The following is a 27865-nucleotide window of genomic DNA, read 5'->3' as shown; positions in this document are numbered from 1 at the left end:
CATGATACCAGAAAACAAAACTGAGGAAAGTTCTTCTGAACATCTGAGGAGGGCTTCGGAAAAAAATAAAACGGAGACGGAGAAAAAAAAACGGAGAAGGGGAGTGTGAGGCTTTTCTCCTTCTAACAAAGGTATTGAATTCAAATGTGTTTATGGATGACGGGGTTTGGAAGATTTGCATCTGCGTCTGCGGTGCGTTTTCGACGATCTTTTTCTTTATGTCAGCATACCACACTCAAGTTAGAGTCATAAACAAAAAAAGACAAACCGCCAAGCCATATCCTTTCTAAGCTACGGAGAGGAAGATTATTATTTATGAATAGATGATTGTGTCTTTGGGTATGTGAGGAGAGAGAATGTTCTGAGTCGCAAAGAGTCAGCTGATTCTCACCGCGAGGAGACAATCGCAGGCGATTGCCAATGACAGTCATCGAGACTGGATAAAGAAACGTAGGGTATACCGACAGTTCACTGGTGCAATATTCATCAAGGATGAAAAACAGTGCTGAGAAGGACGTGTCAACAGAAACTTGGAGACATTGGGCGAGGATATAGAATGAGAAAGAAGAGAGGAAGAGGGAGAGAGATAGGGAAGGAGAGGGGAGGAAGAGGGGAATAGGGAGTAGTAATCTGCAGACAAAAAAAAAGATGTATATAAACCACCCCTATTTAGTTCTAAAGCCTCTTAATTTCCATCCGAGTTGTTTTCTTTAATAATGTTTTGTCTCCACCATCCTTCGTTGATGAAGTGTTTTGTTTTTCAATCAAAAGTCCGTTGTAACATCTGACTTTGATGTTGTACTTCGATGAATAAAAACGCTCGTTGGAAGTTGCGATCTTCCATTCTCGATGTATGTTGGTTAGCTGTTGCACGGATTATCTCACATCTCAAGTTACAGATTCGAAAGCTGTTGTGCGATGTCAGCACGAATGGTCAATCCCGGCCTTACAAAATGGTCAAACTATGAATACAAATGAGAGTTCAGTTTAGCCTTAGGATCCTACCTTTAAAGAAAGGGGACGTCATGACGACACTTGCTTGTTTATATTGTGACGCACAACCTCTTCTAGACGATCGTGTTTTCGCTTCGCTGTCTGCAATGTCATGTGGTCTCAAAGGGACAAGCGACTTTGTGTCTGTTTATGTTAGATCATTAATGCATATTATTTCGACTGAAAGCAAAAATAACAGTAACTCCAATCTTCCTTCGCATACAGTATTCATGCCATGATCCACAGACAGTTGACGGTTTCAAGGAACATGCAATTAGAGTAAATTCGTACTGGACAAAGGGATGGCTTCATTTCATACAAAAGTAGTCAAGATTGCTATGATCCTGATTAGTGATTAATGAATCCTATGATTAATTGCATGTCAAAACAAATTTCCCAAAGAAATGGAAGGAAAGAAAAAAGGAAAATAACAATATCTTAACGTGATTCATTCATTCATTCATTCATTCATTCATTTTTTTTCCATTTCAAGCAGTAACATAAAAATATCTTACATAAATCGAATACATTAATTACATCGCAATGCATAATGAAATATATGTTTACAGAATATTGTTAGTATATGGATCATAACGATCATAACGAGAGCAAATACCATCAACAAAAACGAAATTATCAGATCCTTTAAAGAGTCAAACAGAAATGAAATGAATCATAAAGAAAAAAATCTTAACAGAGCGACTATGTCTTTAACGACAGCAGAAACAACGAAAGGAATTTCATTGGGGCAATGTCGGGACTAAGAGTGCGCTGACATTTCAAAGGGCGTTCACTGCATTATAGAGCACCACCATACCATCGTTCGTTTGTTTGTATGTCTGTCTCCAGTGGGAGATTGTCGACAGTCTTTTTTTTTTTTTTTTTTTTGGCTACATTCAAGTTTGTAATCTCCTTGGTCGTGGTGGAATTCAAACATATTAACACAAATGCATTTCAAATATGCGCTCTCACAATCAGTGGGGCCAACTATGGGATATTTGTATCAGAGGGGATTACGTAAAACGGGAATAGGAGCCAATTTTTATCATTCAGAAGTGATATATGTATCACACCTCTAGAGCGGATGAGAATTGAATTGCGTTTTCAGTAATGGAAAGGATGAATTATAATACGTCAAAGCTGGACATGACAAATATAAATCCTTTACAACCTTGTCGAGCTTTACACCTCGGTTACTGCTTCACGAGCCACCAAAGTTAATACGTACAACCTGATCGTGGCAATGACGTCATTTATAAGCACGCTCACAGACCCATTAGCTACACGATATATTTTCGGATGTTTCTAGTCCCCCAAAAAACAATTAATGCGGATCGGAGCGTGGTTACGAACGGGAGCGGGCGGAACTCTGGGTAAAAGCCGGGTGTAATCATACCGAACGCGACTGGGCGCCGTAGGGAATAGGTTCAGTTCGCCCGGCATCACAGGATGCCGACTAGCTATTCTTGCTTGTAATTGATGCAAATGAGACGCATCTCCGTCCGCACAATTTGGCGCGAACATCGCGCACGCGGTCACAATACCTCGTAACAATCAACGCACCTGTCCACCTTGCAACACTCTAACACCACTATACGAATCCCTGTGAGCGAATGAGGCCTTATACAATTTCAACCTAACCCGCCAGGGGTCTACGAGCCTTCTCCTGATTTCAAATGGCCAATGGGCTGGTTGGAATAGTGGGTGGGCGGAGGGCTACCCCTCTGTTCTTTGAAACGTATTAGGTATTTAAATAGACATCTCGTGGATCACAACGTTGATCCCGAACACACTTGTGTTCACCATCAACACAGTTATTTTTTTTAAATCTAACTTTACATTAATATAGATAGCAGTGGTTATTTGTTGTCAACAACGGAAATGTCAACGAATTGTCAATGTTACATATTAGTCAAAGAATATGCGTCCCCCCCCCCCACAAAGCACACCCACACACACACACACACACACACACACACACACGAAGAAAAACAAAGTGTGTGAGCGTGAGCAAGCGTGAATACAGTCAAAAACGATCGGGATCGTGAGTATTCATCATTTCCTGTATAAAGGAACACATAAAGAGAGAAAAAAAAAGAAACCATGTCAACTGTTTATTGTTTCTTTTTTCCTTGTTACTGCCCACACTGCAGTGCAGCACATAATCCTCCGTAAGAATCAGACGACACACACATGCAAGCATAACGCAGACGGATGGATAGTCCCTCCTACACACACACACACACACAAACACACACACACATACACACAAACACACACACACACACACACAGCAGCAGCAGCAGCAACACACTTGTACTTGTCTTTTTTTTAAAGATGGAAACCTAGCGTATTCATAACACGGTCGTGCAATACTACACACACTCATCAACACACTTGTATTCACGAACACTGTTACACGTACGTCTTCATAAGATATGAACATGGCGTATTCATAACACGGCGGTGGAATACTGAGAACAATAAACATTATAAAGTTCAGCTTCATTACTGATATTTATCATTCCTAGCTTAGGGAACTCATACAGCATTACCAAAATGTAGCTCCTAGAAATTGAGCTTTTAGCGGCGTCTGTATTCTTCGCTGATTGCGCTCATGAATAAAAATCGCTCATTCTGTGGTAATTTGCCCCGTTTTAATGATCTTAAATGTAATAAACAAATTCATAATACGGTCTTCAAGCGTTATAACTTTTTCATTATTATGTTATCTGTCACCATCTTATCTGTCGAGAAAGGAGAGTGAAAAGTGAATGGACAGAATTATAAATCAGAACGCTTGGTCGTTAATTCCGAAATCACGCCGAGAATACGGTTGAGGAATAATATCATGTTTCTAGTAATTTAAAACGTGATATCAAATGTTTAAAAGCGTCTGTAAGGCCTGGGAAATTTGCGTAAAAGTGCTGTGACATGAGCAAAGATTTTAATTTTCTCAGCGTCAGCATAATACTGAACTTCGATACAAAAGATTTAAAGTCAATTATTTTACCACTTGAATCACGAGATAATTCTTTTCTTCTTTTCTTTTTTTTTATTTGTCACGAGTCACCACAAAATCTGTAGTTTATATTTCTTTAGAGTCTAAGCCTTCCACGAACATCCAGCCTGTCTCACTTTATTTCTAAAGCGTATCGAACAGAAAATAGTTCACTGACCAGACATGATATAACAATAAAGAATATTGGTTCATGAATATAGATGCCGTTCTGCTTGAGGGATTATTGTTCTTGTTGTTGTTCCTTATAGCTAAGTCTGATTAAAGGACAAAATTTCCATTCCATGCCAACCTCATTCGGCTTTCCGGTAAATGCTTGGGACTTTATCGGGGTGATGTCGGGTCACTTTTGATACTGACACTAAAGAGGTTGATTCTATTAAGGTAGGGCAAGTGAAAGTGAGGCTGAGGGAGACCTTAAAACCAGCAAGACGTCACGGGAATGCCACTTCAAGAACTCGTTTAAAGTGCAGCCAAGGGATAAACTTCGGCTCAAGTCCTCTACCAAATGACATGATCTAGATTACCGGCACTCCCGCTGATCTGTTGGGGGAACCCTCGTGATTATCCAGGTATTTTAACAAGGTTCCACTCAATAAAGAACGGGATGAGTTTTTCCAGGGTGTTTTTTTTTTTCGTGGAGGCAGAGGGTGAGGTCAATGCCGTGGCGAGTTTAATCTTACAGGAGTAATACAACTAATCATCTAGATCATGTTTAGATCATTATCTAGGTGCACGACGGAAAGTATTCTCCTAAACTCAGGTAACCTTCATGAATAGTAAAAGGCCCTTGGAATAGAAGGGGCTGACGGGGAAGCAAAAAAAAGTTCACACCGAATGAGTTTGACGGAGATTCGTCACCGGCACGTTTGATGATGGAGTGGGTCACAAAATGTTTCTAATCAGAAAACTCTGCATGGAGTGATGCTACTCGTTATCAGAGAAATGTGTCTAATGCTCCGGTAGCATGGCGCCTGCTGTACATCACCATCGTCTTCTCATTCTGGACAGTGGATGCAGAAATGTACACCAACAAACAGAACAATCAACGCAATAATACATAGGGACATCAATGCTGTTAGATGCAACCAGAAGAATATCAAAATGACACATACGATAAATAACAGTTTGATTACTAGCTCCAATACCAGAGAAGTGGGAAGGAAAGATAGAGGGGGGGGGTCGATAATTTGAGAGAGAATGATGAGGCAGACCAATGCAGAGGCAGTAGACGAAAGAGAAATACCAATCCATCGAACGTAATTCGACTAAAGTACGCACGGCTGGATACAGATTGAATGTTTTCAAGCTTCATTCCTTTTGTTTGTGTGTGACAACAGGAAAGATATGGATTCGGCCAGACCCTATAAATCGTATATTTGGTAACTTACTGACGTTACATGGTTGTTTTGCCAGCTCACGAGCTTCCTTTGCCCTTGGGACAGGAATAAAAAAAAATAATATGTATCCATGTAATTGTGATTATGACTGCATTATATGTTTTCGTTTCCTGCCACGTTCGGTATCTTAATTATTGTGGTTGGTCATACAGTCATGTCTATCTCCATCGCTGGTGGCAAAGACTGGTGTGTCTTGTTTGGTTGTCACTTCGGTAACTTCTACATGTTCTCCTTCTATCTGCTCAGCTCTAGATTATTGTGAGAAATTGGGTTATACCATGTTGTTAGCTTCTAAGTAGTTGAATACGATGAAAGCTTTCCTTAGTGTCGAAAAGTAACATGCCCAATTAAAGATGTTGCTATGTATCTGTTTCCGACACACTTTGATAATATATCAAGAAACAACCACTCTATAGGAAAAACAAAACCACTGCGGCACTGTACTCATCAAGAAGAGTGTAGCGTTCTTATCTACGATGACGAGAAGCAATAAAAACATATAGGGAAACACATTATTCCATGTTGTAGTCATTGAAGAACTGCGAGGTGACTCAGTGGGTAGCGTAAATCTGCCTTCCAATTGAACGGCTAGGGTTCGGGCGCGGGTTCGAATCCAAGTGAGTCTCGTTGAGCAATGTTGTGTATTATCATGTTATCACCTCAAATAGAGGCAAAATACTCCATCCCTCGGATAGGACATAAAATGGGGGTCCCGTGTGTGAGAGAGTCACAACCCACGCACGTAAAGAAAAAAAACCCGCTTCATTCATTTATCGGAAAGGGCCGGGTGCATAACCCGGTGAAATGGTTCACCCTAAGCAGCTAAGTACTCAAAATCGTACCCTATGGAAGACCAGCTAGTGCAGCTGAGTATGGGCTATCCAATAATCAAGTCAGATGGAAATGAAAACAAAACAGATAAATAAAACATTGTTTACCAATGGTACAAAGAGTGCCCCTTTCCAATGAAGATACAAACTATATAAAATGTCAAACCTGACTTAAATCTACCTGTGCATCTCCTAAAAGCATTTATCAATATGTATGACATAGAACGCGCTACACAGACACTGGATGATGAGTGATTGTAAAAGCTCACATAAATCTTTGGCGCAGGTGAGCCTTCAAAAATATAAACAAATAGATAAATTAAAAATTGAAAATTACCAAAAAAAAAAATACGCGCTTTGCTGAAGGCAGCATAAAACACGGGATAGGCAAGAGTGGTATAGGTGGGTGTGTTTTGCATTACCCCAAAATGCTGGGGGCGGCTAAAAGAGGCATTAATCGTCAGTCATGATAACAGCTGGTGCCCCTTAACGGGCAGGCATCCGGGACCAGCATCTCATCGGTCATCAACGTGATTAATTTACCGTCTCCCATTGTATCCACTCACGGTGTCATGGAGGGCGTAGCAATAGCGGATTCAGCGATAATCAAACTAGCATGTCCTAGAAACAACAATCCTCGGTTTGCTGCTGTATCTTTTTTTTTTCTATCATACTCTATACCATTTGTTGTTATTGATTATTTTATATCTAAGATATTAAAAAGAAATTTCTTTCCTCGCAATGCAAATGATTGTGTCGGTTGCAGAAATTTCAAAAGAATCTTAACAATGTCGATGTATAACTCATTTTTTTTATATGTGCAATATATGTGCATATATTTAGAAAAAAAAACCCGAAGTTCTTGCCATTCATTTAAAGATTGACGAAACTTTGTAAATATCTGATTTTGTGCGGATTTAGTGATAATCTAACAAATTCTTGCTAATCTTTCTCTAACATATAATTCATGCAAAGAAACTCAGAATTAACAATGTGAAAATGACAAGCCCAAAACTTCTACAGCAACCCCCCTCCTCCTTCCCCTTTCAAAATTTGATGGTGATGGTTAAAAATGTAGTTCGTGGCAGTTTCGTGTAATGGCGGTTCCTCTTTTAATAGAGTGGTGCTTTAGGAAATGAATCCATAGGGATGTGAAATGTATTGGAACAAGTAAAAGTGCAGCTAAAGGAGAGGTTCGTCACTGACTTTCACCATGCATCCCACCCAATCGATGAGCTTGCTTTAAGTCCCACTATAAATTCTGATGGAAATTTGACGTTATAACAGCTCTCGCGTACAGCGCATCGCACCTGTGGCGAAGTCTCTTTGTTTTGCTGCTGTTTTTGCTGTTTTGTCGTTGTTGTTTTTTTGAAAAAGATAACAACAAAATGAGAAAAAAAAATCAACGAGAGATCACTGCATTATCATGGCTTTAGATTGTTGATTCTCCAAGAAGAACCTAAGCTTTAGATCCACTATCCAGTCTAGCAGACACCATGGAATAGTTTGAGCGTATAAAAGGCAGCTAGTGGTGTAAAAAAGAAGATTTCATACTATTTTTAAACACTATAATATCTTTTAGAAAGTGTTAAGTGAGAGAATGAGTAATAAATTGGCAATGTGGAGTGGTAGAGTAGAATGTTTGGGACCAAGTTCAGATAATATACAGGTTTAATACATGTCAAATCATCTTCACTACATCCTGTCTCTTTAAATAAAGTCGTAAGATAATGTGATTGAAAGTTTTACAGAACTTTTCCTGGTTTGACTTGACATCGATCTACTCTTCGAAGTCATTTTTTTTTTTCAAAATCGCGGCCGACGCTCTCACTATGTTTGTGGCATTGAAACTCATTAACAAATTGTCTTACATCGACGTAAATAATTTAATGATGTGATGTTGAATTAAAAAGCAATTCGACGGGAAAATTTCATGAATTCAAATGACAGTGGCATGTTGCTCTGAATACAGTGGTCTAAATCATATATTATCACTTCAATGCCTAACGTCTGGAGCATTGGGAATTGGTAGAAATGAAAAAAAAACAAGTAATTAATTACAATTGACATTCGTCGATTGCATGGATTTCGTGATGACCTGTCACATACACATTACATGGCTCCAACCCAAAGCGAGATACTTCATTTCATTTCATTTCATTTTATTTCATTTTATTTCATACTTCGCTTGGCAGACAAGAGCAACAAATGATCGAATGTCAGCAGATTTATGTCCACATTAATGTTTCTCAGCCATTTTGGCAAAGAGAGCGATGTGCACCGGGTAATTACATTGTTGCCGCTTGCGCAAATCGATCACGTTTGTTGTTGTTGTTTGCCTGCTTGTTTGTGTATTGTGTTTGTGTATTGCGAGTGAAAAATCTCAAGTAATTATGACTATCCCTCAAGCGGAATCGTTCTTTGGCACATGGTATAGAAATTAAAGAAATCCATCCCTGCACGACAGGAATCACAGTTTGGTCGTTTGTTAAACACATTTTGTATTTTGTTTTTATTTAAATCATGCCAGGACTGTACATCATGTGATTGTAGGGTGTTGCTAAACTGAGTCAAAATTATACTCAAATTATCGCAACCTATGATCTGCTTGAATGCATAACTACTGCATAACAGCAGTAGACATATAGAAGCTACGACAAGATCTAAAGAGCAGACACAGACACAGACACAGACACATACACACACACACACACACACACACATAGAGAGAGAGAGAGTAGGACAGAAAGCACGGACGACTTGTATACCTTTGAACTGAAATGACCAGCTGTCGTTACCAGTCGTTACTCAGAGGAAAATGATGGACGAGGACGCATAAAAATATTCGCAAAAAAAAAAAAAAGTTTACAGATGCCACGCGACTTTTAAAGGTTAAGAAGGATGATGTAGCTTGAGTGTCGGCTTAAAAGTCACGCCGCTATTTTCGTACACATCATGCATAGGACACACCCCCTACGTCATTGTTCATGCCCTTGAGTAAATTCTACGCACAACACATGCACAACAAAAACAGATCTACAAGAAATATTCAAAAAGGCAGTTACCATGGCAACAGATTTTTCTAACTCTGACTAGCAATGTGTCTTGCACATTCAAACCTTGTAGCAGTCATGAGTGCCAAATTTCAAACCGAAACTTGCAAAACTGAAGAAGTTTTTCAGTCGAAAATATTTCTGTATCATTTTACCTTAAGATGTTGTTACCATGGTAACGCATCATCCAACATTGACAAAAAGATCTTGTACATGCTTATTGGACTCACATTTGCTGAATATTAAGTCACAAACTGAAAAACTAGAAGCTGTCGAATCCATAAGATTTATCATTTTTTTAAATGAAATGTTGTTACCATGGTAACACATTAATCAACATTGACGACAGAAATATCTTCAATATCTGCTCAGTAAAGGTATCGCATGTGTGAAATTTCAAGTAAAACACGCAATAACTGAGGGAGTGAGCTTGATCAACATCTTTTTAATGACTGTGATTACCAAAACAGAAGAAAAAAGAATGAATTAATTATTGTTGTTGGTATGGCAATGAATTGTTCGGCATTTACGAAAGGTGTAACTTACACGGCTACATGCTTTAGCGGGCGCATGTACCGATTTCAAACCAAAGAGTAAGCTTGTTTTACTAAAACATTATTGACACTATCTTATTCAAAAAAATGCTGTTACAGTGGAAACGCCGTGCGTAACATTGAGGAAATAAAAGTGCTTTGCATGCATATCTACAATATATTACTGCAAACACGAGTGCTAAATTTTAAGTCAATCGCCCAAAATTTGGAAAAGTACATTGAAAGACAAAATTTGGCAACGGAGAGATAGTCCGACCAACCGACCGAGCGACTGCCCTTTACGCACTTTGGTTTACACACTTACACATTTTGTGCGGATGGCGGAGTTATAATGACAAAGTAGGGCCGAAAGACTGTTAGGCCACAAACAAACGAAACAAAACAGAAACACCCCTTAAACAAAAACAAAGACAAAAACAAAACACATCACGAGAGCGGCTTTACAGGACGTTAGAAGCCACATGTACTACTTAGACAATGTAATTCAAAACTGCTCAGTATCAAGTACTGTAACTGTTACTATTAACTCATGTAAAGTGGCTCATCCCATTGGCTTAGAGACTAGGTGGTGACCTGGGGGCTACTTGAGGCTCGGTGGTTATGGGGTGGTCGCGGAGACGTCTCTGCAACATCTCTACGATGTCCCCTGGAGACAAGCCTGATCTCCACGAAGTCACGAGAGAATTGAACATGTTCAATTTTTTTTTTTCGGGGACTTTTTCGAGTCTCCAGCTGGTCTCAGCGACGTCTCCATAGTCGCAGCCAAGTCGCAGAGACAAATTTTGTCTCCGAGGCGTCTCCGTGACGGTGCAGAGACCCATTGTTAACCGACCGGAGACCTCTCCACGATTGAGAAGACGTCTCTTGGAGACGTCGCGGTGACGTCTCCGCGACTTCAGGGCAAATAGGTTATCAGTTAATTTTGAAACATCGCACGTTTTTATTTTTCACGACGGTGATAATCAATCACAACCATGTGATCCAACGACAAATCGTGGTTATTTTGGGTGATGTTCGTTATTTTGAAGGTCGTTAATCCGAAAATGAAATATAAGGTTCGTTATTCCTGTGGTTCGTTATTCCGAAACACACAAATTCCTTGTACCTGCATGTTCGCTAGACCGAAAATGAAATACAATTCGTAAATCCAAACATGTGTAACATTATTCTGATGGTTTGCTTTACGAAAGGCTCGATAATCCGAAAAGGAAATAAGTTCTATATTCCGAGGGTTCGTTATTTCAGAAGTTCTAAATCCTAAATAATTTCGGTTCGTTATTCCGTTGGTTCGTTATTTCGAAAGTCTGTAAATCCGAATAAAAAATACGGTTTGGTATTTCGAAGGCTTATTAATCCAAAAATGCATTAAGGTTTGTTAATCAGAAAATGAAAAGAAGGTGCTAGCTAACAAACTACGAATTTCAAACCTCATTATTTTCATGTTCAGATTAAAGTACCTTCAGAAAACGAACTGTACCCATCATTCTATCTCCTCAGAGTGCATTCATTGACCAATGCTGTATGTGAAATATATAAAAAAAAAGAATCTGTTGAAGTAAATGGAAAAGAAAGAATAAACATGCATCGTGAAAATATTTCTGTTTAGTCATATCTTTCTGGTAGGGGTAAAACAGTTGCAATGATTATTATCTACTTATTTTCATAATGTTATGGAGGTACGAACAGATCGGACAATATCTGTGTCGTGGTGGGACCATCACATTATCAAAATATCGTAATAAGGTCACCACACATCTCACTATTTGGTAATCCCCTCTCTTTTTAGTATTAATCGATTTCGCTGAAACTTTCAACGTTCTGTTGGTTTATCTCTATTTTATCTGCAAAGGTCAACGTGAGCCTGAGTGGAATTTTCGCTTATACTATAAGAAAATGAATGGAATGCTCCCCTTCATGTGACAATGTCCATTAAGCAAGCAACGGCAAGAGTAATTTGATAATCATCTTTCACGTTTTACATCGTTTTTCAAACTGAGACGAGGATGTGTGGTCCTCCGCAAAGTGTTTCGAACAGAAAACACACAATTGGAAAACATGGCATCTTCTAGCTCAGGCGGTTATTCTTCAGTTTCCAGAAAGGCCAATCCTCGAAAAACAAGATAAATCACCTTCACGTATTGAAAGAAAAAAAAAAAAGGTTATAGTTAAAGAGAGAAAGAAAGTAAGTGGGAAATAAAGATACATAGAGATAAACAGAGATAGATAGATAGATAGATAGATAGATAGATAGATAGAGAGAGAGAGAGAGAGAGATAGATAGAGAGATGGAGGGAGAGGGGAGGGAAAAGAAGGGAGGAGTCAGAGAGAGGGAGTGAGAGAAAGAAAAACTAGGAAAATAGGTACGGCATAATATGATTTCTGACATTGTCCTTGCAGCGTGTTGTCCCGTTGGTACGTTAACATGCCGAGTTGATTATACTGACATGACTTTATCCTGTATATTCTTCCCTGGACAACCCATGGGCACCATGCCTACCTCATCCACATCTCGTCTGTATTCATTCAAGACTTTCATCCATCAAACTGGATGAAAGTTGCAGTCTGGATATAGGCGACTCGTCGCGTACGATGCCGGAAGTGCCGGGGGGCACTTGGGTATGTGAGACTTTGAATAGCTGTGTCCCGCCAGTGAAAGTTGCTGGAGTTTGTTCAAGACTCAAGGAGATTGTCTTTATCACTCCATCACAGCGGAGTTACCCAGTCACCGGTTTATCCTCTTAACGGCCGCACTGAAATGTCAGGTTTCTCTTTGTGTTTAACATTAACCAGCCTATATATTTGTTTTTTCCGTGACTCATGTTGTTTTTCATATTCGTGCAGATTTCGCCCGTCAAGCCGCAAGTTAACGCATGCTCGCTCATGTTTTTTTTTCCTCGCTTATAATACACAGCTACTGCAATTGCACCATCCCAACAGATACGTCGCAGTATCATTACTGCATGAACATGCATAAAAAGAGGGGAGATGGAGATGCATAAAAAAAGCAGAAGAGCAGAGAAATAAAGTGAGTAAGGGAAGAAAAGAACAACAACAACAAAGAAAGAAAAAGAATTAAAGGAGAACTTCAGGAGAAATAGAAGTAGAAAAGAATCAAGCAAACTTATTAAGGAGAAGAAAGGCTGAAGGAAAGGGATGAAATAGTACAAGCTAGGCGCTAATTCTAAAAATAAAAATGCAACTGCATTGCGATGATTGCCAACTGAGAAAGGGGAAAAACCGGGGAAGAATTGAAAACAAGAGAAAATATGAAAAAGACAGAAGAACGACTAATGCAACTACTTCAGAGATACTCGAATCACTTTCTCAGTCGTTGTTTAGTTTTTGTCTACATCAGTCTCGCCTTAGTATTCATTTTTGATTGTTACTCCCGCAGAACATTCGGCGAGTAAACCCATCACCTCCAGCCTCGACCCACATTCAAGCAGGCCCATGACTCCCCGGGGAGTTATCTCACGTACACAGCACTTCGAGCAGCAGGGGGGAGACCAGACGCCAAATTACAGTCATGCAGGTCAGCGGGAGTAGTTAATGATATTTCAATTACACTCAAAATGTGCTCAAAGTAACACTTAATGGGCCCACGGCACACCGATGAAATATTAATAACAAGAAAGTGAAGGAGGGTAAGGTACGAGAGAAGTAGAGAGAGCTAAGAGAGAGAGAAGGGGGGGGGGAGGGAGAGCAATATTGACACGAACCCCACAAACATGCAGATAGAAAAGCAAATGCAACTGAAAAGAAATTTAGCACGAGCGAGAAGTATAGGCAAAGACAGATGCCTGAATTGAAGCGAACACAGGCGGAGAGAAATGCTGTTTTACGGGAGAATCATAAGGAAATCCATCATGACAAGATTCAACATGGTTTTATATCTCTCCATGCCTGCAGTTATGTCGTCAATGCATATATTCATAATCATTATGTCTAACAAACACGTAAACACCATACCTCAAAGAAAAGGTCGCTTGAATAAAATTGAGGAGGTTCAAACAACCCATATCTGGAAAAAATAATGTACGGCATTCCGAATATCAGCAGTCGTTTTTCATAATTTTAGGATGTAGGAAGAGAATTTAGATGACATAAATTCAGTGTGGAATACTCTCCTGGTTTCTCTTAAAGTCTCCTTATTCTCCACTTTCATTGTTGTTTCATTGTGACCTAGCAAGTTACAATATCTGATATATCTTTTTTTTTATTAATCATCCGCCAACTAATGTCGGAAGTTACATCTAATCTAATGATGTCACAGCGTGTTTAGATAAGGTCGTGTATGTGAAGGGGCAGAGATTGTGAATATGCTCACTGTACGACAATGAACACTTAAAACATCGGTTCACTTGTCCCGTTCCATGACAACTTAAATCCCCAAAGACTTTGCGTAAGGTTTTAATCCTTCAACAAAAGTCGGAACGGTGTTCTCGTGTTCTCTTGCAGTGACCGTAACTCTGACTGGTAAGAGATATGCGCGGATGTGTGTATGTGCATTCATGTACTTAGGGGCGTCTTGTATTGTAAAATGAAAACAACAAGAACAACAACAAACAAACAAACACGCATAAGACACCAATAAGTCATAAAGTGCAGCGGAGCATAAGTGCGTAAGTGCATCTGCACTAGGTTCATTTTTTTTTCTTTTAGAATGACATCTTGACAAAGTGGGAAAGGAAAAGTCAAATTTCCGTTTCAACGTGTCGATAACTAAGTTGCCCTTTGGAGGGCGTCTATGTCGATACATGTAAGACGGACAGAGCAAATTTTTGGAGTTGTTTTTTTTTTTCCTGACAGCATGAGGAGGGATTTCGGCAGAGGGTAGGAGGAAAGGACGAGATCATCTTTGGTTACATGCTTCAAAGATTTGATTCGTAATGAAAGTTGTGTCTGTGTGTGTATTCGCTTGTCTTCATGTTTTTACAATATCTCTTATAACATCTCTTATAATGTGTTTTCCTTGGTACAACTTGTACTGATTTTGTGCTAATATGTATGTAAATGTTCTGAAATGAAACGATATGAAAAATGAAATAAAAAGAAAACACGGAACAGAGAGCACAGTATGCACATCTGGTCTCTTGTTTGAGCGGATCGAATCCTGTAAAAATTAAGGAAACATGTGCAGTGGTTTATACTTACATTCATAGTGTAGCCAATTAGGCGACACATGAGATCACCAAGCGGCCAGGACGGCGTGTTCTTCGCCAGGACGATCCCCGTGGGCATGTCGCAGATGATGAGCATGGCGATGTCGGTGATGGCGAGGTTGAGCACGAAGTAGTTGGTGACCGTGCGCATGTCCCGATGCAGGAGGATGATCAGGATGACGATGGAGTTGCCGAAAGTACCGATAAAGACAATAATGAAGAGAACGACCACGGACATGGTGTAAAAGGCTTCGGAGCCTCCGCCTTCCGTGGAATTGGTTCTGTTGTAAAACCAGTCGGGGTCTATGCTGCTATACATTTTGGCGTTGGTTAACGATTTCCCGAAGACGACGAAAATAACGAAAAGGAAGATGGATGCAACTTTATCTACTACCACAATTACAGACGCAGCAAGATGATCCGTTCAATTGATTTAGGCGAGTGGAAAGCGAAGTCTAGAAATAGACGAAAACCAAATGCGCACAGTTCCACAGGTGGATGAAGATGGCTTTCGGCGCTTTCGACACTAAACTGTTCACTGCGGCTTCCCACACCATGAACCACTGCGTAAGTGCGACCGCATGGAATCTTTAGTGAAAGTCCCGCTGTGTACGTTTTGTTGACGAGCCACGCTGATCAGTAACTAGTTATGCTCCGCCACCGTTGCCGGTAGCTGTATGTTGTACATTCATTCTCGAGATTTACAGACGATGCTCTTACGCGCTCTGTACTTTGCACGCATATGCTGTCATGTGAAACGTCACTAAGCGTCTTGTCACGCTATTTCATCTGCACATTGACCAAAATCTTGTCTTCTTTACGTAGTTTACATGTGTGTTTATTTACAATCTTTCAAATAAGCAAGAAAAAAAAAAACAGCAACAAGGAAACTGTGATCGGTGCTTGGTTTAAATGCCAAATTCTCTATAGATGATGGGAGTTCAAGAAGTGATTTAAGGACAAGTTGAAGACTCCGACGTTAGTAATCGATGCGTCTTCGTATTCCAGTACCTCGCAAGCGCGATCTGACGTGTAACTCATCACAAAATAGCGCAAGATGGTTCGGTCCCTCCCACTGTCATTACACCAGTTGATGGGAGCTCCCTCTACATAAATCTTCGCTTAATGGGGCTCCGAGCTGGCACTCTGGCGTTCGCGGAGAAGAGTCGGTGGTGAGAGGTTATTTCACTTCGACTTTACCCTGCAAATGAGAGTGAGAGGGAGAGAGAGAAATGGTGATCGTTACTCTGCGAGTCATATTCTGATTGGCAGCACTGCTGCCACCGTACTGTTTGAGGGAGGGGAAAGTGGAGTGGATTGTGTTACATAAATTAATGAATTTAGAGTCATAATAATGCAACCTCATAGCGCCAAGCATATAATACACCACAGGATCAACTTTGCAAAGAAGCAACAGGACAAGATTGATAGAAATAACATAAAGTGTTCTAAATGTAATTCCAGAGTTAACTACCTGAGTCATTTAGTCGCATACTTCAAGAGAGCTTACGGCGGGAAAAAGGGAAACTGTTTAAAACTTGCGGTGACTGCGAAGGTTGGAAAACGTGAGCGACTGTTATGAGCATCGTGCAGGATCACATTCTGACTATACAAAAACCGAAAACTAAACGAGACACAGCTGTAAATCGAAAGTTTAAAGTTTTGATATCTATTGTAACAATCACCACGAACAGATGCTGTGGATGAAATCCTGACTGAATGAGAAAAAAAAAAGAAATAAAAATAACACTTTCGACTCGTGTTGTTTCGCTGCATTTGGCGCGATGATAAAGTATCGGGTATTGAAAACTGTCTTCAGGTTTCAGGCTTTTGAAATCACTTTTCAAAACGCACCCATTTTTTCTATTATTTCGTCGAAATCTTTCGTTCACTCTACTGGTATGAGCAGGTGGCGTTTAAATGACGTATTTTCTCTCCGAAAGCTTTATCGATCGCGTCTTTTTTTTTTCGTAAATTTCATCTTCTTCTAATGTTTTTTTTTTCCTTCTCTCTTTCTCTTTTTCTTTCCATCTGGAAAATCATTGACGTTTCTCATCAGCAGGAAACAAATCAATAAAGTGTACTGATAGGGCGGTTGATATGCAGGGCATAATATATATATATATATATATATATATATATATATATATATATATATAATATATATATATATATATATATATATATATATGTATATATAAATGTAATTACATATATAAATATATATACATATATATATATATAAATGAATATATATATATATATATATATATATATGTATATATAAATGTAATTACATATATAAATATATATACATATATATATATATATAAATGAATATATATATATATATATATACATATAGCAATAATAAAGTCACAACAGAGGAATGCAGGGAATGCATTGATAGCCAATCTTGATTTAATGAATAATCTGAATTTTCGAGGAACCTTCCTCTTCTTTAGGGATGGCAGTGCGAATATTCACAATGATTATTAAGATAATCATTGTGAATATTCGCACTGCCATCCCTGAAGAAGAGGAAGGTTCCTCGAAAATTCAGATTATTCATTAAATCAAGATTGGCTATCAATGCATTCCCTGCATTCCTCTGTTGTGACTTTATTATTGCTATTTCTAGTACTGCCAATACGCGGAACAACTACAATATATATACATATATATATATATATATATATACATATATACATATATAAATGAATATATATATATATATATATATATATATATATATATATACATACACATATATATATACATATATATATATATATGGAGTATGGCCGGGTAAAGGGCAAACACATGAAAAAATTCATAAGGAGGCGCAAATGCGACATGATCCACTGCCTACTCTTAATGGTTTTGTGGTGGGAATTGATAGGGGTTTTACGCATAGACAGAGGAAAGGGTTGGATATTAGGTAACGATCTAATGTTGTTTAAGGCCAAGGGGGAACTCAACAATATTTTTTATGGCGACGGTGAATTATGACTTCCTTGCCACTGGTGAGAGTCGTCAGGAATTCCTTTTTCTTACCTCCTCGCCCCATGCTCCTCCCCCTCGCAACCCCCCCCCCCCCCACACACACACACACAAACACACTCCATAGAATGTAACGACGATCTTTCCCCTCCCACTTATGGCTATTGGGAGAACAAATCGTGCCTGTCGGCGGAATTGTGTAGTCACCGATCAAGCGACAAAACTCCGAGCGAAATTTCGCACGTTCGAGCGATAGGTTCCGGGTAATTGAACGATTAGCCCTAGCTACCTGCCATGCTACGGATAGCGCAGCCAAAGCACACTAGTTACATTTATTCCTTTATCAGGCCATCCCACGAAGTATCGTAAGTAAAGTAAACTGCAAGTGACCTTGTAGAGAATGGCGTCAAAAAGAGAGTGAAAATAAAAGAGAAAAAGAAAAACAGGGGACAGGGAGAAAGAAGGGGGAGAGAAAGGAAAAAAGAGGAAAGGAAAAAGAGAGAAGGGGAGAGAAGGAGAGGAAGGGAGAGATGATATAGAAAAAAAGGAAAGAAAAAAAAAGCGGAAATAGAGGGAGTGGGACATGGAAACGGACAAAGTGTCCGGGGCTTGATTTTGAGATGGGAAAGGCGTGGGAGAGAAATGTGCTCTTTTAAGTACACACAGTTGAACAAGACTATTTAGTTCATGCTGCGGAAGATGTTATGAATATGACGCCCTCCCGTATGCCAGTGAACGATGGCCTGAATGTTGTGGTAATGAACAGAGAGGGAGCTCTCCATTTTCCCCACCAGCCAATGTGACTGTGATTAACCTTCTGATCTCAAGTCTGTAAAAGAAAAAATAATAATAATTAAAAAACAAATAAATTCAAAAAAAATAATGAAGAGAACTCGCCCTGGTCCCATCACAATGTCCTACCACAAGGTACTAAAATTAACCAGAAAAAAAAGAATTATCCTATGACTTTCATTCAAAGTTTTGAGTCGTTCTTGGTGGGGTCTCGTGTTTATGTATTTTTTGTTTTGAAGGATATGCACCTGCTATAGCTGGTCCCGTGCTTTCCTCTTCTTCGGGGATCCAGAGTTCTTCTTATTTGAAGAAAAGGCACGACAACGCTGACCTGCTCAGATTAATTCATTCTTGCTTTGAGTTGTTTTTCATTGCAACTACTCTCAAATTACCCTTCCCCGACGTAAACACCGATAAATCAGTAGTTTAGTAGTAGTCATGATTAAAAGAAAAAAAAATATGGGCATAGCTACTCGGGTTGGTTTCGAACCAACGATCTCCTGATTACTAGACAGGCGGCGTTTCTAGTTTAAAAGACTAGCGAGCTTCTGCTCAGCAGCTAGTCCTGGTTCTAATCTTTTGTACCAACGAGTACGGCGTGTTTATTCAAATGAATGAACTCTTGCATCGAGTTGTTGTTGTTGTTGTTGTTGTTGTTGTTGTTGTTGTTGTTGTTGTTGTTGTTGTTGTTGTTGTCTTTGTTTTTAAATTGCAACTCAGATGGTTGGTCGCCACTGTCTTTTGGTTGCCGGAGGTTGGAGACTGGTCTTCCCTCATGGATGACCGGCAAAACACACAAACGCACGCACTCACACACACACACACACACACACACACTGGCAGACACATGCACTCACTCACTCGACCTTAAATCTGCAGAGAATAAGTATACAAGCAGAGAAAACGGGAAAATCTTAGGATGCGTTTTAGCACTCTCCGAAAGAGTATCGTATCTCTCCGAGCCAGTGCTCCCGAAATGTACTGCACCGTACCATACCATGCCGCGCCAAAAACGGACCACTTCCTGATGTGCATCAAAAGTGTACCGTCCCGTACCGTAATATGCCACAGTGTGCTCGAACGGTGTCCCAAAAGTTGCATGAGAAGGTGTGACCCCTTGACTTACAGACTTGAGTGCTTTCTATCTGCATGGTACGATACGGTACGGTATAGCTCGGTTCTAGACGGTTTGGTTTGCTTTTGAGCTTCTCGAACGCGGCATTCGGCTGAGTGATGCTTGAGTTAACTGCTGTCAAGATTATCGTGATACATGAATCGTTTGCAGAATTGACATGTCTCAACATTCGATTCCGCCAGGCATACACACAAATGAAACGATGAGTATGAAACAGCAAAAATAAAAGCAAAAAAAGTATAGCTGAGACCACCTTCCCCGTTCATGATGGACGTCCATGTGTACTAGATAATACCAGTATAGATAGCATCACGAGAAACGGAAAGGAGGCCGCTAGCTGAATGACGAGACTCCTGACTGGTGTTCGTGAGGTGGGTTTAAGGTTCTAGAGTGCACATAGTACTCAGGCAATGTCATTATTTGCCCAATCTACTGCACAGAAACATCGTGGCAGTCCATACATCTTGGATAAATATTGATAGACAAGGCAATCTCACGGTAACACAATCCCACACTTGAAAACAGAAAGGAGAAGTGACTATACTTTCTACAGGCAACAAGGATCACTCTGAAGAAAGCTAAGTTGTAGAGAGGCCAAACTGCTGGAGTTGAACCCTGTCAACAGTGATCTCCTAAAAAGGATGTAAATTAATGCAATCCCCTTCCTGCGTTGCGCTCCAGTCAATAGCAGTGACAAAAATATGACAGGTCAATTTTATGAACAATTACTAGCAAAAATCCTTTCCATCTCGGTGCATGACATGCAATTAGTCTCGGAGAGCAATTTCTCGCAGATCGGGTGTGGCAAGGCGGGACACGGCAATATCTTAGATTGAGACAGAGCCGCGGCTCCACAAGCAGGATGCACCAACGACTAACGGGAAGAAATGATCCAATTTTACACACAGACATTTAGTTGGTTAGCATGAGACTTACTTATAACCTGGATGACATCATCAATGGTAATGGACGGCCAGAAGCGTAGTTAGTGGCGTTAGAGTGTGCTTTAGTGAAGTGGTTAAAAAAATAAACAAACAATAAAAATCAAAAGAAGCAAGCAAGCAAATTAACAAACAAAACAATCAAAGCAATGGAAAAACTGGCAGTACAAACCAAGTAATAGAGAATTGTACTCTGCGCAAGTTCAATGCTGGGCCCATTGCCGTTTGCTCTTTAAAATCAACGAAACGGTTACCCAACTGATATCAAAACAGGGCTGCTAAATTTTGTCATGAAGGTAGGCCTACTAGGCGAGTTTACTAATCAGACAACACGCGACTCTGTTTTGAGATAGCAATCAAAATCACATTGGACGATGTAACATTGAACGAGTATACAGGTGTAGTTTGATGAATCTTTGATAGCAAGGTAAGTAACCTACAATGTAATTACTTTTAAAAGAAGGCATGTTTATGGATGACTTACTGTCATAATATCATGATTTTAAAAAAAAATGTTCAATTGAAAAATACCTAAATGCGGCAATTTGTCCGAAACATTCTGATGTTAGGAGTATTAAACTTGGTAAAACTGTAGACCAACAGCTGAAATATCATAATCTTCACATCAAGATATCATGGTATGGTGCAAATACCGAGTTTAGTTGGACGAGTCTTTGGTAGCAAGGTACACTATTGTAAATGATCGCTTGAAAATGAGAGTATGTTTAAGAATTAGTTCATGCCATAATATTAAGATTAAAAAAACAAGAAATTTAACCCTTAAGAATAGATAGATGAGGCAATTTGCAGCAAACATTCTAATGTTGTGCAATAACTTGGCATCACTGTTGATCAACGCCTGAAATAACATTATAATTTGCATTAAAATAGTATGCTGAGATTTAAAAATACAATGTTCAAGAGGTTCTAGGAGTTGAGCTGCGATAAATAAGACCATGAACCATTTAGACAGGTTATGTGCCTGTAATTTATTCCTATTTCAGGCAAAAATTAAGCAGTTTGAGCAAAATGTTATGGCGGAGGAGGAGTACTACCCTCAAGGGCTTGAAGTAGAAAGTCTATTTTCTGCTACCTGGCGACGATTAATTCTGAGAATACCGGCAGCGCCCTCGTTGTGTCCTCCAGTCTCGATAAGTGGCGCCTTCTACAGAAATTCTCGAGTACTCCGTGTCGAAAATATACATACATGCACACACACACGCACACACAAGGACGCGCGCGCACACACACCCACTCCCACACATACACACAAAACAAACCACTTCATCACCACCTGACAGAGGTGTGATTCAGACCAGCGTGGTTCCGGTGGCTTTATACTACACTCCGGCATGATGAAAGAATTTGATTGCTGAGTGTGTGTGTGTGTGTGTGTGTGTGTGTGTGTGTGTGTGTGTGTGTGCGTGCGTGGGTGTGTGCGTATTTGAGTGAGGTTTTTTTTCGAACTCCGGATTTACGTCCTTGAGAATGAGGGGAAACATTGCACTGAAAAAAAAAGCACACGCACCCAAAAACAAAGACAGAAACGAAAATAATAAGATGATTACACACCTCTTCCTTTCCTCTGTCCACATATAATTATGCGTGACGTGATACTCGTTATTCGATTCATTCGAGATTTTATGACTTCATAAAAAAGAACATAAAATTAAATGAAATTATGGTTACAGTCATTACAATGGAAACGTTGTATTCTACATTGCATAAAACTAATGACGGTGCGCTTTTGTGGAATTAACTTTTAAGCGATGTTTCATTTTGTGTGGTTAAAATGAAATATACATTTTATTTCGATTGTCCGCTCTTAGTTTTTTTTTTTGTTATCAGAGTTATCTTGATGATTTGTTTTTCTTCTTACATTTTATCTCTTAATCTACTTTTGATTGCTCTTGTCGTACATCAAACCCCCAGAACAATATGAGTTTCTATGACAGTGAGTGCCACATATGATGAATCTGATATTTTGAGAAAGCTGAATAAACGTGAATTTACACCATTTGAATGAAAGTAAAACAACAACAAGAAAAACACACGGAAAAACATAATGTCTTAAAATACAATTGAGTGCGCTCATACATGCCACTCGTGATCATAAAACTGCACTTGCCTGCTCTTGTTTACTCTAACCCATAATGAAATCTAAAGAGGAGACAGTTCAGAACAGAACAGAAGACAGAACATATTTACGAAACAATTTAAGTCCCTGGTGCAACTGCGCCGCTTAGCTAGTCCCTTGCGTTTTTAACGGTGAAGAGACAATAGTCTAATTGGAGTCCTTTGTCAGAATGATCGACGCGCTTCTCTCCTAATTGGATGACATGCCCCACAACACTGGGGCACTGATGACCGATTATAGAGTTGTGATAAAACCAAACTTGCTCCTCCCCCATCCTCACCCCACGCCCACCCCACCCCTCCTCCCAAGCGCAGCAATGACAACCCCTTTTTCGCCATCACTTCCTCCGAAATATAAAGATAAAAGCACCCAACATGAATCTCACACAAACATGTATTTTTTTATATATTTACGTTTTTCTTTTCTTTTTTGGTTTTGTTTAGCTTAGAAAATACATAAGTACCGTCAGTATTAGATTTGATTGTCGTACAATCCACGTCTGAATTGAGGAAACTGATTTGTGAAAACCGACGACGGAACCTTGATGGGGCGTCAGGCTTTTAAAGTTTTATTACATGAGCGCGTTCTAGATTTGTTTGACAGAATAGTCATCAAAAAAAGAGAAAATGGTACAGTAAGGCAATAACGAGAATGGACCAAGGCGAGAGCAGCGAGCTGACCTTTTATTGCTCCCGAAATTGGAGGTAAAGAAAAACTGGTGAAGGGGGATCGAGAAGTTCAGAAGAATTTCCGGATTTGTCATTATCCTAAATTTCGTTGCAGATATTCATCTGCTCCAAAAGTAAATAAAGAAACAAACAAACGATAAAACAGAGTGATAAATCCTTTACATTTCTTATCCTCAAAATCTTTTTATTTTCAACGACACAAAACTGAAATAAGATAAAAAAAATAAAGATTCAAAAGTATTTCTCTCAACTCCCCCCTCCCACGAAAACAAAAATATGCAAAAATATCCGGAACGTGGATTACCATTTTCGCTACAAAGACGCCTAGTCATCTCGTACGCATTTCAACAGTGTCATAAATATGCATTTGTGCAAAGAGGGTGTGGCCTGTTCGGCCCACGTTGGAGGAGAAAATGGATCGAGACTGGGACAATGGCGCTTGAGGCGAGGGAAGACTAAATTTTTCGTTGTGGTGGTGATTAGTTTTGTTGTCAGAATGTGTGACATGTTGTTGGGCCACCACATTTTCCCTCCGTTTCGTAATAATTGGGGGCTTGTCCGGGAAGAACCCGGGACCTCTCGCACAAAATGCATATTCATGAAAACAGTATTAAATGTATTGTGCTTTTGCCGATCGGGGTCCGAGCCACCAAGGTGTAAATCTACGGCAAAATGTTCTTTCAGTATGATATATTTTACATCAAGCAAATGGAAAAGAAAAGTTGACGGATATTCCAAGAATCTCGTTGGATAAAGGTAAAAAAAAAAAATTAGGTGTCTTTGAGTGGAAACTTAACCCAGCAAACAAACTAATATACCAATACCAACCATTAACGGACTCATTGGTACTGTGTACAAGAGCATCGACTTGTCTGTTTGCGTTTTTCTATGGCATCACACACATACACACACACAACACACACACACACACACACACACACACACACACACATATATATATATATATATATATATACATACATATATATCTTTGTGTGAGTACAAGTTCGTAACGAAATGGACTCTTCAGATTTGCCAGGATCACATACCATGTTTTTATACTTTACCGTTTATTTTCGATAGTGCGTCGAGGAAAAAGAATACGTCTTGAATGTATAAATTTGCGTGTATGTGTTTGCAAATATGATGATGATGATGATGATGATGATTCACAGCATTTTCATGGTGCCGTATACCTGTTTTAAAAAAAGATCAAAGGCGCAGATTCCTCAAAGAGAGCTAGCAATTGAATGTCTGCCAAAAAAGATAAATATTGTTATGCGTATAATGTAAAGATAATATAAAACATTTCTTATATAGGTCCTAGACGTTCTATATTCCATAAACTTTTCATGGTGATGGTATACAGTCATGCTAGGATAAACTAAAACAAAATTCAGAGTCTTGGCATCCACAAATTCAAAAAACATTCTGTTCCCTTCTCTTTCCTTAATTCAATTACGAGATGAGCATTTTGAGCACACGAAGAAAACAGGAAACATGAGAAATCAAGACAGTCGTTGACGAGAAATGTGGGGGGGGGGGAGATGTGCCGTTATGACAACGCAGTAGTCGCTGTAAGTTTAGATAGGTTCGCTCTACTTGAATACATTTATTTTTTTATTTAAGAGCATACCCTCTTTGGACATAGCGACTGTCCTACTTATTTATAGATCTGAAGAGAACCTCAGAATTTTGCTGAGAGTAAGTGCATAATACGCCGTTATACTCTGGGCTATTTTGCAAGACTGCGAGAGCTAATGGAATTTCCACTGGATGTAAATACGACAAGCCGTTGGTCATGTACTTCATTTTCATCTTCAAAAGTGCTAAATCACAAGCTATCGGTAAATAATGCAAGTGACATTTGAAGGCCTTCCGTAGATGCATCTTGTCAGGGTAAATTTTTATCTTCTGCGTCTTCTGCGAAGAACTCTACTTTGTGCCGCCTCGCGGTATTCATTCATTCGTAAATTAGAATCACCGCTTCTTTGAAAAGAACCGAAACTGCGATCGATTGTTCATACCTATCCCAATCTCAATCTCTAAGTGTTTGTTTGTGTTGGGGGGGGGGGGGAGGGGGTAGAGGGATGGTGGTGGCGGCGTACAACATGTAAAATACCAAACTGAATCTAATTGTGTTGCTTTGTAGTGTATAATGAGAATGATTTTTTTTTATGAGGTCAAGTTTCTGCCACTTTCTTTGAACACCAAAGAAATTGTTCTGCGACCTAACGAAAAACAACTTTTTTTTTGGGGGGGAGGGGGCATACTTGTTACAGTCAGACAATAAACTTGACATTTTCATAGTATTATAAAATTCACGCCTACAAGATATCAATTTACTTGCAGCAGTAAACCACTGCGGACAGTAAAATGTACTAGTAAAAAAAAAGTAGTACATGTAATAATATTCTAAACATTGATTTGATAAATATCACCACATGGCAGTATGAGATCATGTGTGACCTTCTTCCATTAATTGAATAGCAAAATCATATTCTGGGATGTCAGGAAATTGACAAACAATAAAAAAACGCGAGAAAATACAGATTCTGGGCCACCGATAACTTTATAATTTACAAACATGAACAGAGGGACCGATAATTGCGGAGGCAGAGCACTATACTGTAATGAGATGAGGTACGCACCAGCGCGCGCATGAGGCGAAGAAGTAGCGCAGCGCTGCCCAGGAGATACTGCGAAAAGGGTGCCTTGGAAAGTTCTTCTCTTTGAGACTGATCAATATTAGGAAAGTGATGATCATCATTCTTTGTTTGTTTGTTTATTTTTGTTGTTTTATTTCTCTGGAGCATTGTACAGAGTTATCTGTCATCAGAGATTGATATGCTGTTCCGAGAACAGTTTTTATTTTTTTTTATTTTAAATAAAAGCCCCTTGACTTCGTCTCGGGACTTTCACGCTCTCTCAAAATCGTTTCAAACTCTTCGAATACTCTAGCAGAACATACTTCATGTTCCCTAACCCCCCCCCCCCCCCCCCCCCCGCGACAGCGTATACAGTAATCTATTACGATGTCTTATCGATGTACACACGTGCGCACTACATTAACCCTGCACAGCAGGAAAAGAGCGTTTTCAATAGCTTTGAGGCTGCTCTACGAAGCACTGCACCGCGACTACGCCTTCGGCAGGTATAGCGCAACACCCTCGCGTTGGCGCCACGACAGCTGTGAGGAAAGCTGTCTATCCGCCGTGATCAATGCCACTCTAATCTCCAGGGCCCCTGTTTGAGGGAGAGCTCGACTGCCCGTCAAATCACTGTGTACAGCATTGATATATTAATCTCTATGCAGGTGTTCCTTTGAGAATGGACACAGTCCCAAGTCCGTAGGTGCCTAATGATGTAACGTAAAAGTAGGTCAGACTACTCTTTCGTAGGTGTATTTTTCGATGACTATTGAGTACATACCGACGCAACGTGATGATAACACTAAATTGTTATAACTTGGGTTGGAATCAGGACCCTGTTTCATAAAGCTGTTCGTAAAGATTAATACGCACGACTTTACGAACAGCTTAAATATGGCAAGCCAAGTAGGTTACCGAATCATTGTTAATTTCAATAGCTGCAGTTGAAATTTGCAGATGATAATGATTATTCTTACATGTTAACACACGTTTTAAGTTGAAAGTGTATTTTTGCCCCAATGTAGATGAAATATTGACACACAGTCGTACTTTGTTAGAACGTAAGGAGGAAATGGGCACACATAATTGACACTTCATATTCAAGTCGTTCGTAGCTCTACGAACAGATTATTTTATGAAACAGGACCCAGGTGCGAGCATACAACATTAGAGGCAATAGTGTTTATATTTCGGGCCAGGTGAGGTTGCCTAAAACCAGTTCCCATGGCGATGAATGGCTAGGAAATCACTCTTTGGTATTCTATTCGCGACTCTGTTCCAATATGCATTCTGTATGTATGGACCATTTGCGAATAAACACAATTTACACGCAGGCACGCACGCACACACACACACACACGCACAAGGATCATGTAAAATATCACCTTTGTGTTTTTCTAAATTCTAAATAAACGTTGATTGAAGCATAAAACATGTAAAATGTGATCCAAAGAAGCAATTCAAAATGTCTCAGTGGTGAGACGACCTACATGTCAGTGTCAGCTT

General features: G+C 39.5%; 1 protein-coding gene across 1 annotated transcript in view; it reads right to left on the bottom strand.

Annotated features, from left to right (window-relative positions):
- Positions 1-15330, bottom strand: part of LOC139715482 (G-protein coupled receptor 54-like) — a 37227-nt gene extending 21897 nt beyond the window's left edge. The window contains exon 1 of the mRNA XM_071627054.1: positions 15004-15330. Within this exon, the coding sequence (XP_071483155.1) occupies positions 15004-15330 (327 nt within the window). The remainder of the gene's footprint in view (positions 1-15003) is intronic.
- Between the last annotated feature and the right edge of the window lie 12535 nt (positions 15331-27865).

This window comes from Diadema antillarum, unplaced genomic scaffold (genome assembly GCF_040938485.1).
Source record: "Diadema antillarum isolate AM-2024a unplaced genomic scaffold, OU_Dant_1.0 scf00000049, whole genome shotgun sequence".
Classification (NCBI taxonomy): Eukaryota; Metazoa; Echinodermata; class Echinoidea; order Diadematoida; family Diadematidae; genus Diadema; species Diadema antillarum.
The sequence above is the reverse complement of the archived record's forward strand: the minus strand, read 5'-3'. Positions and strand labels throughout refer to the sequence as shown.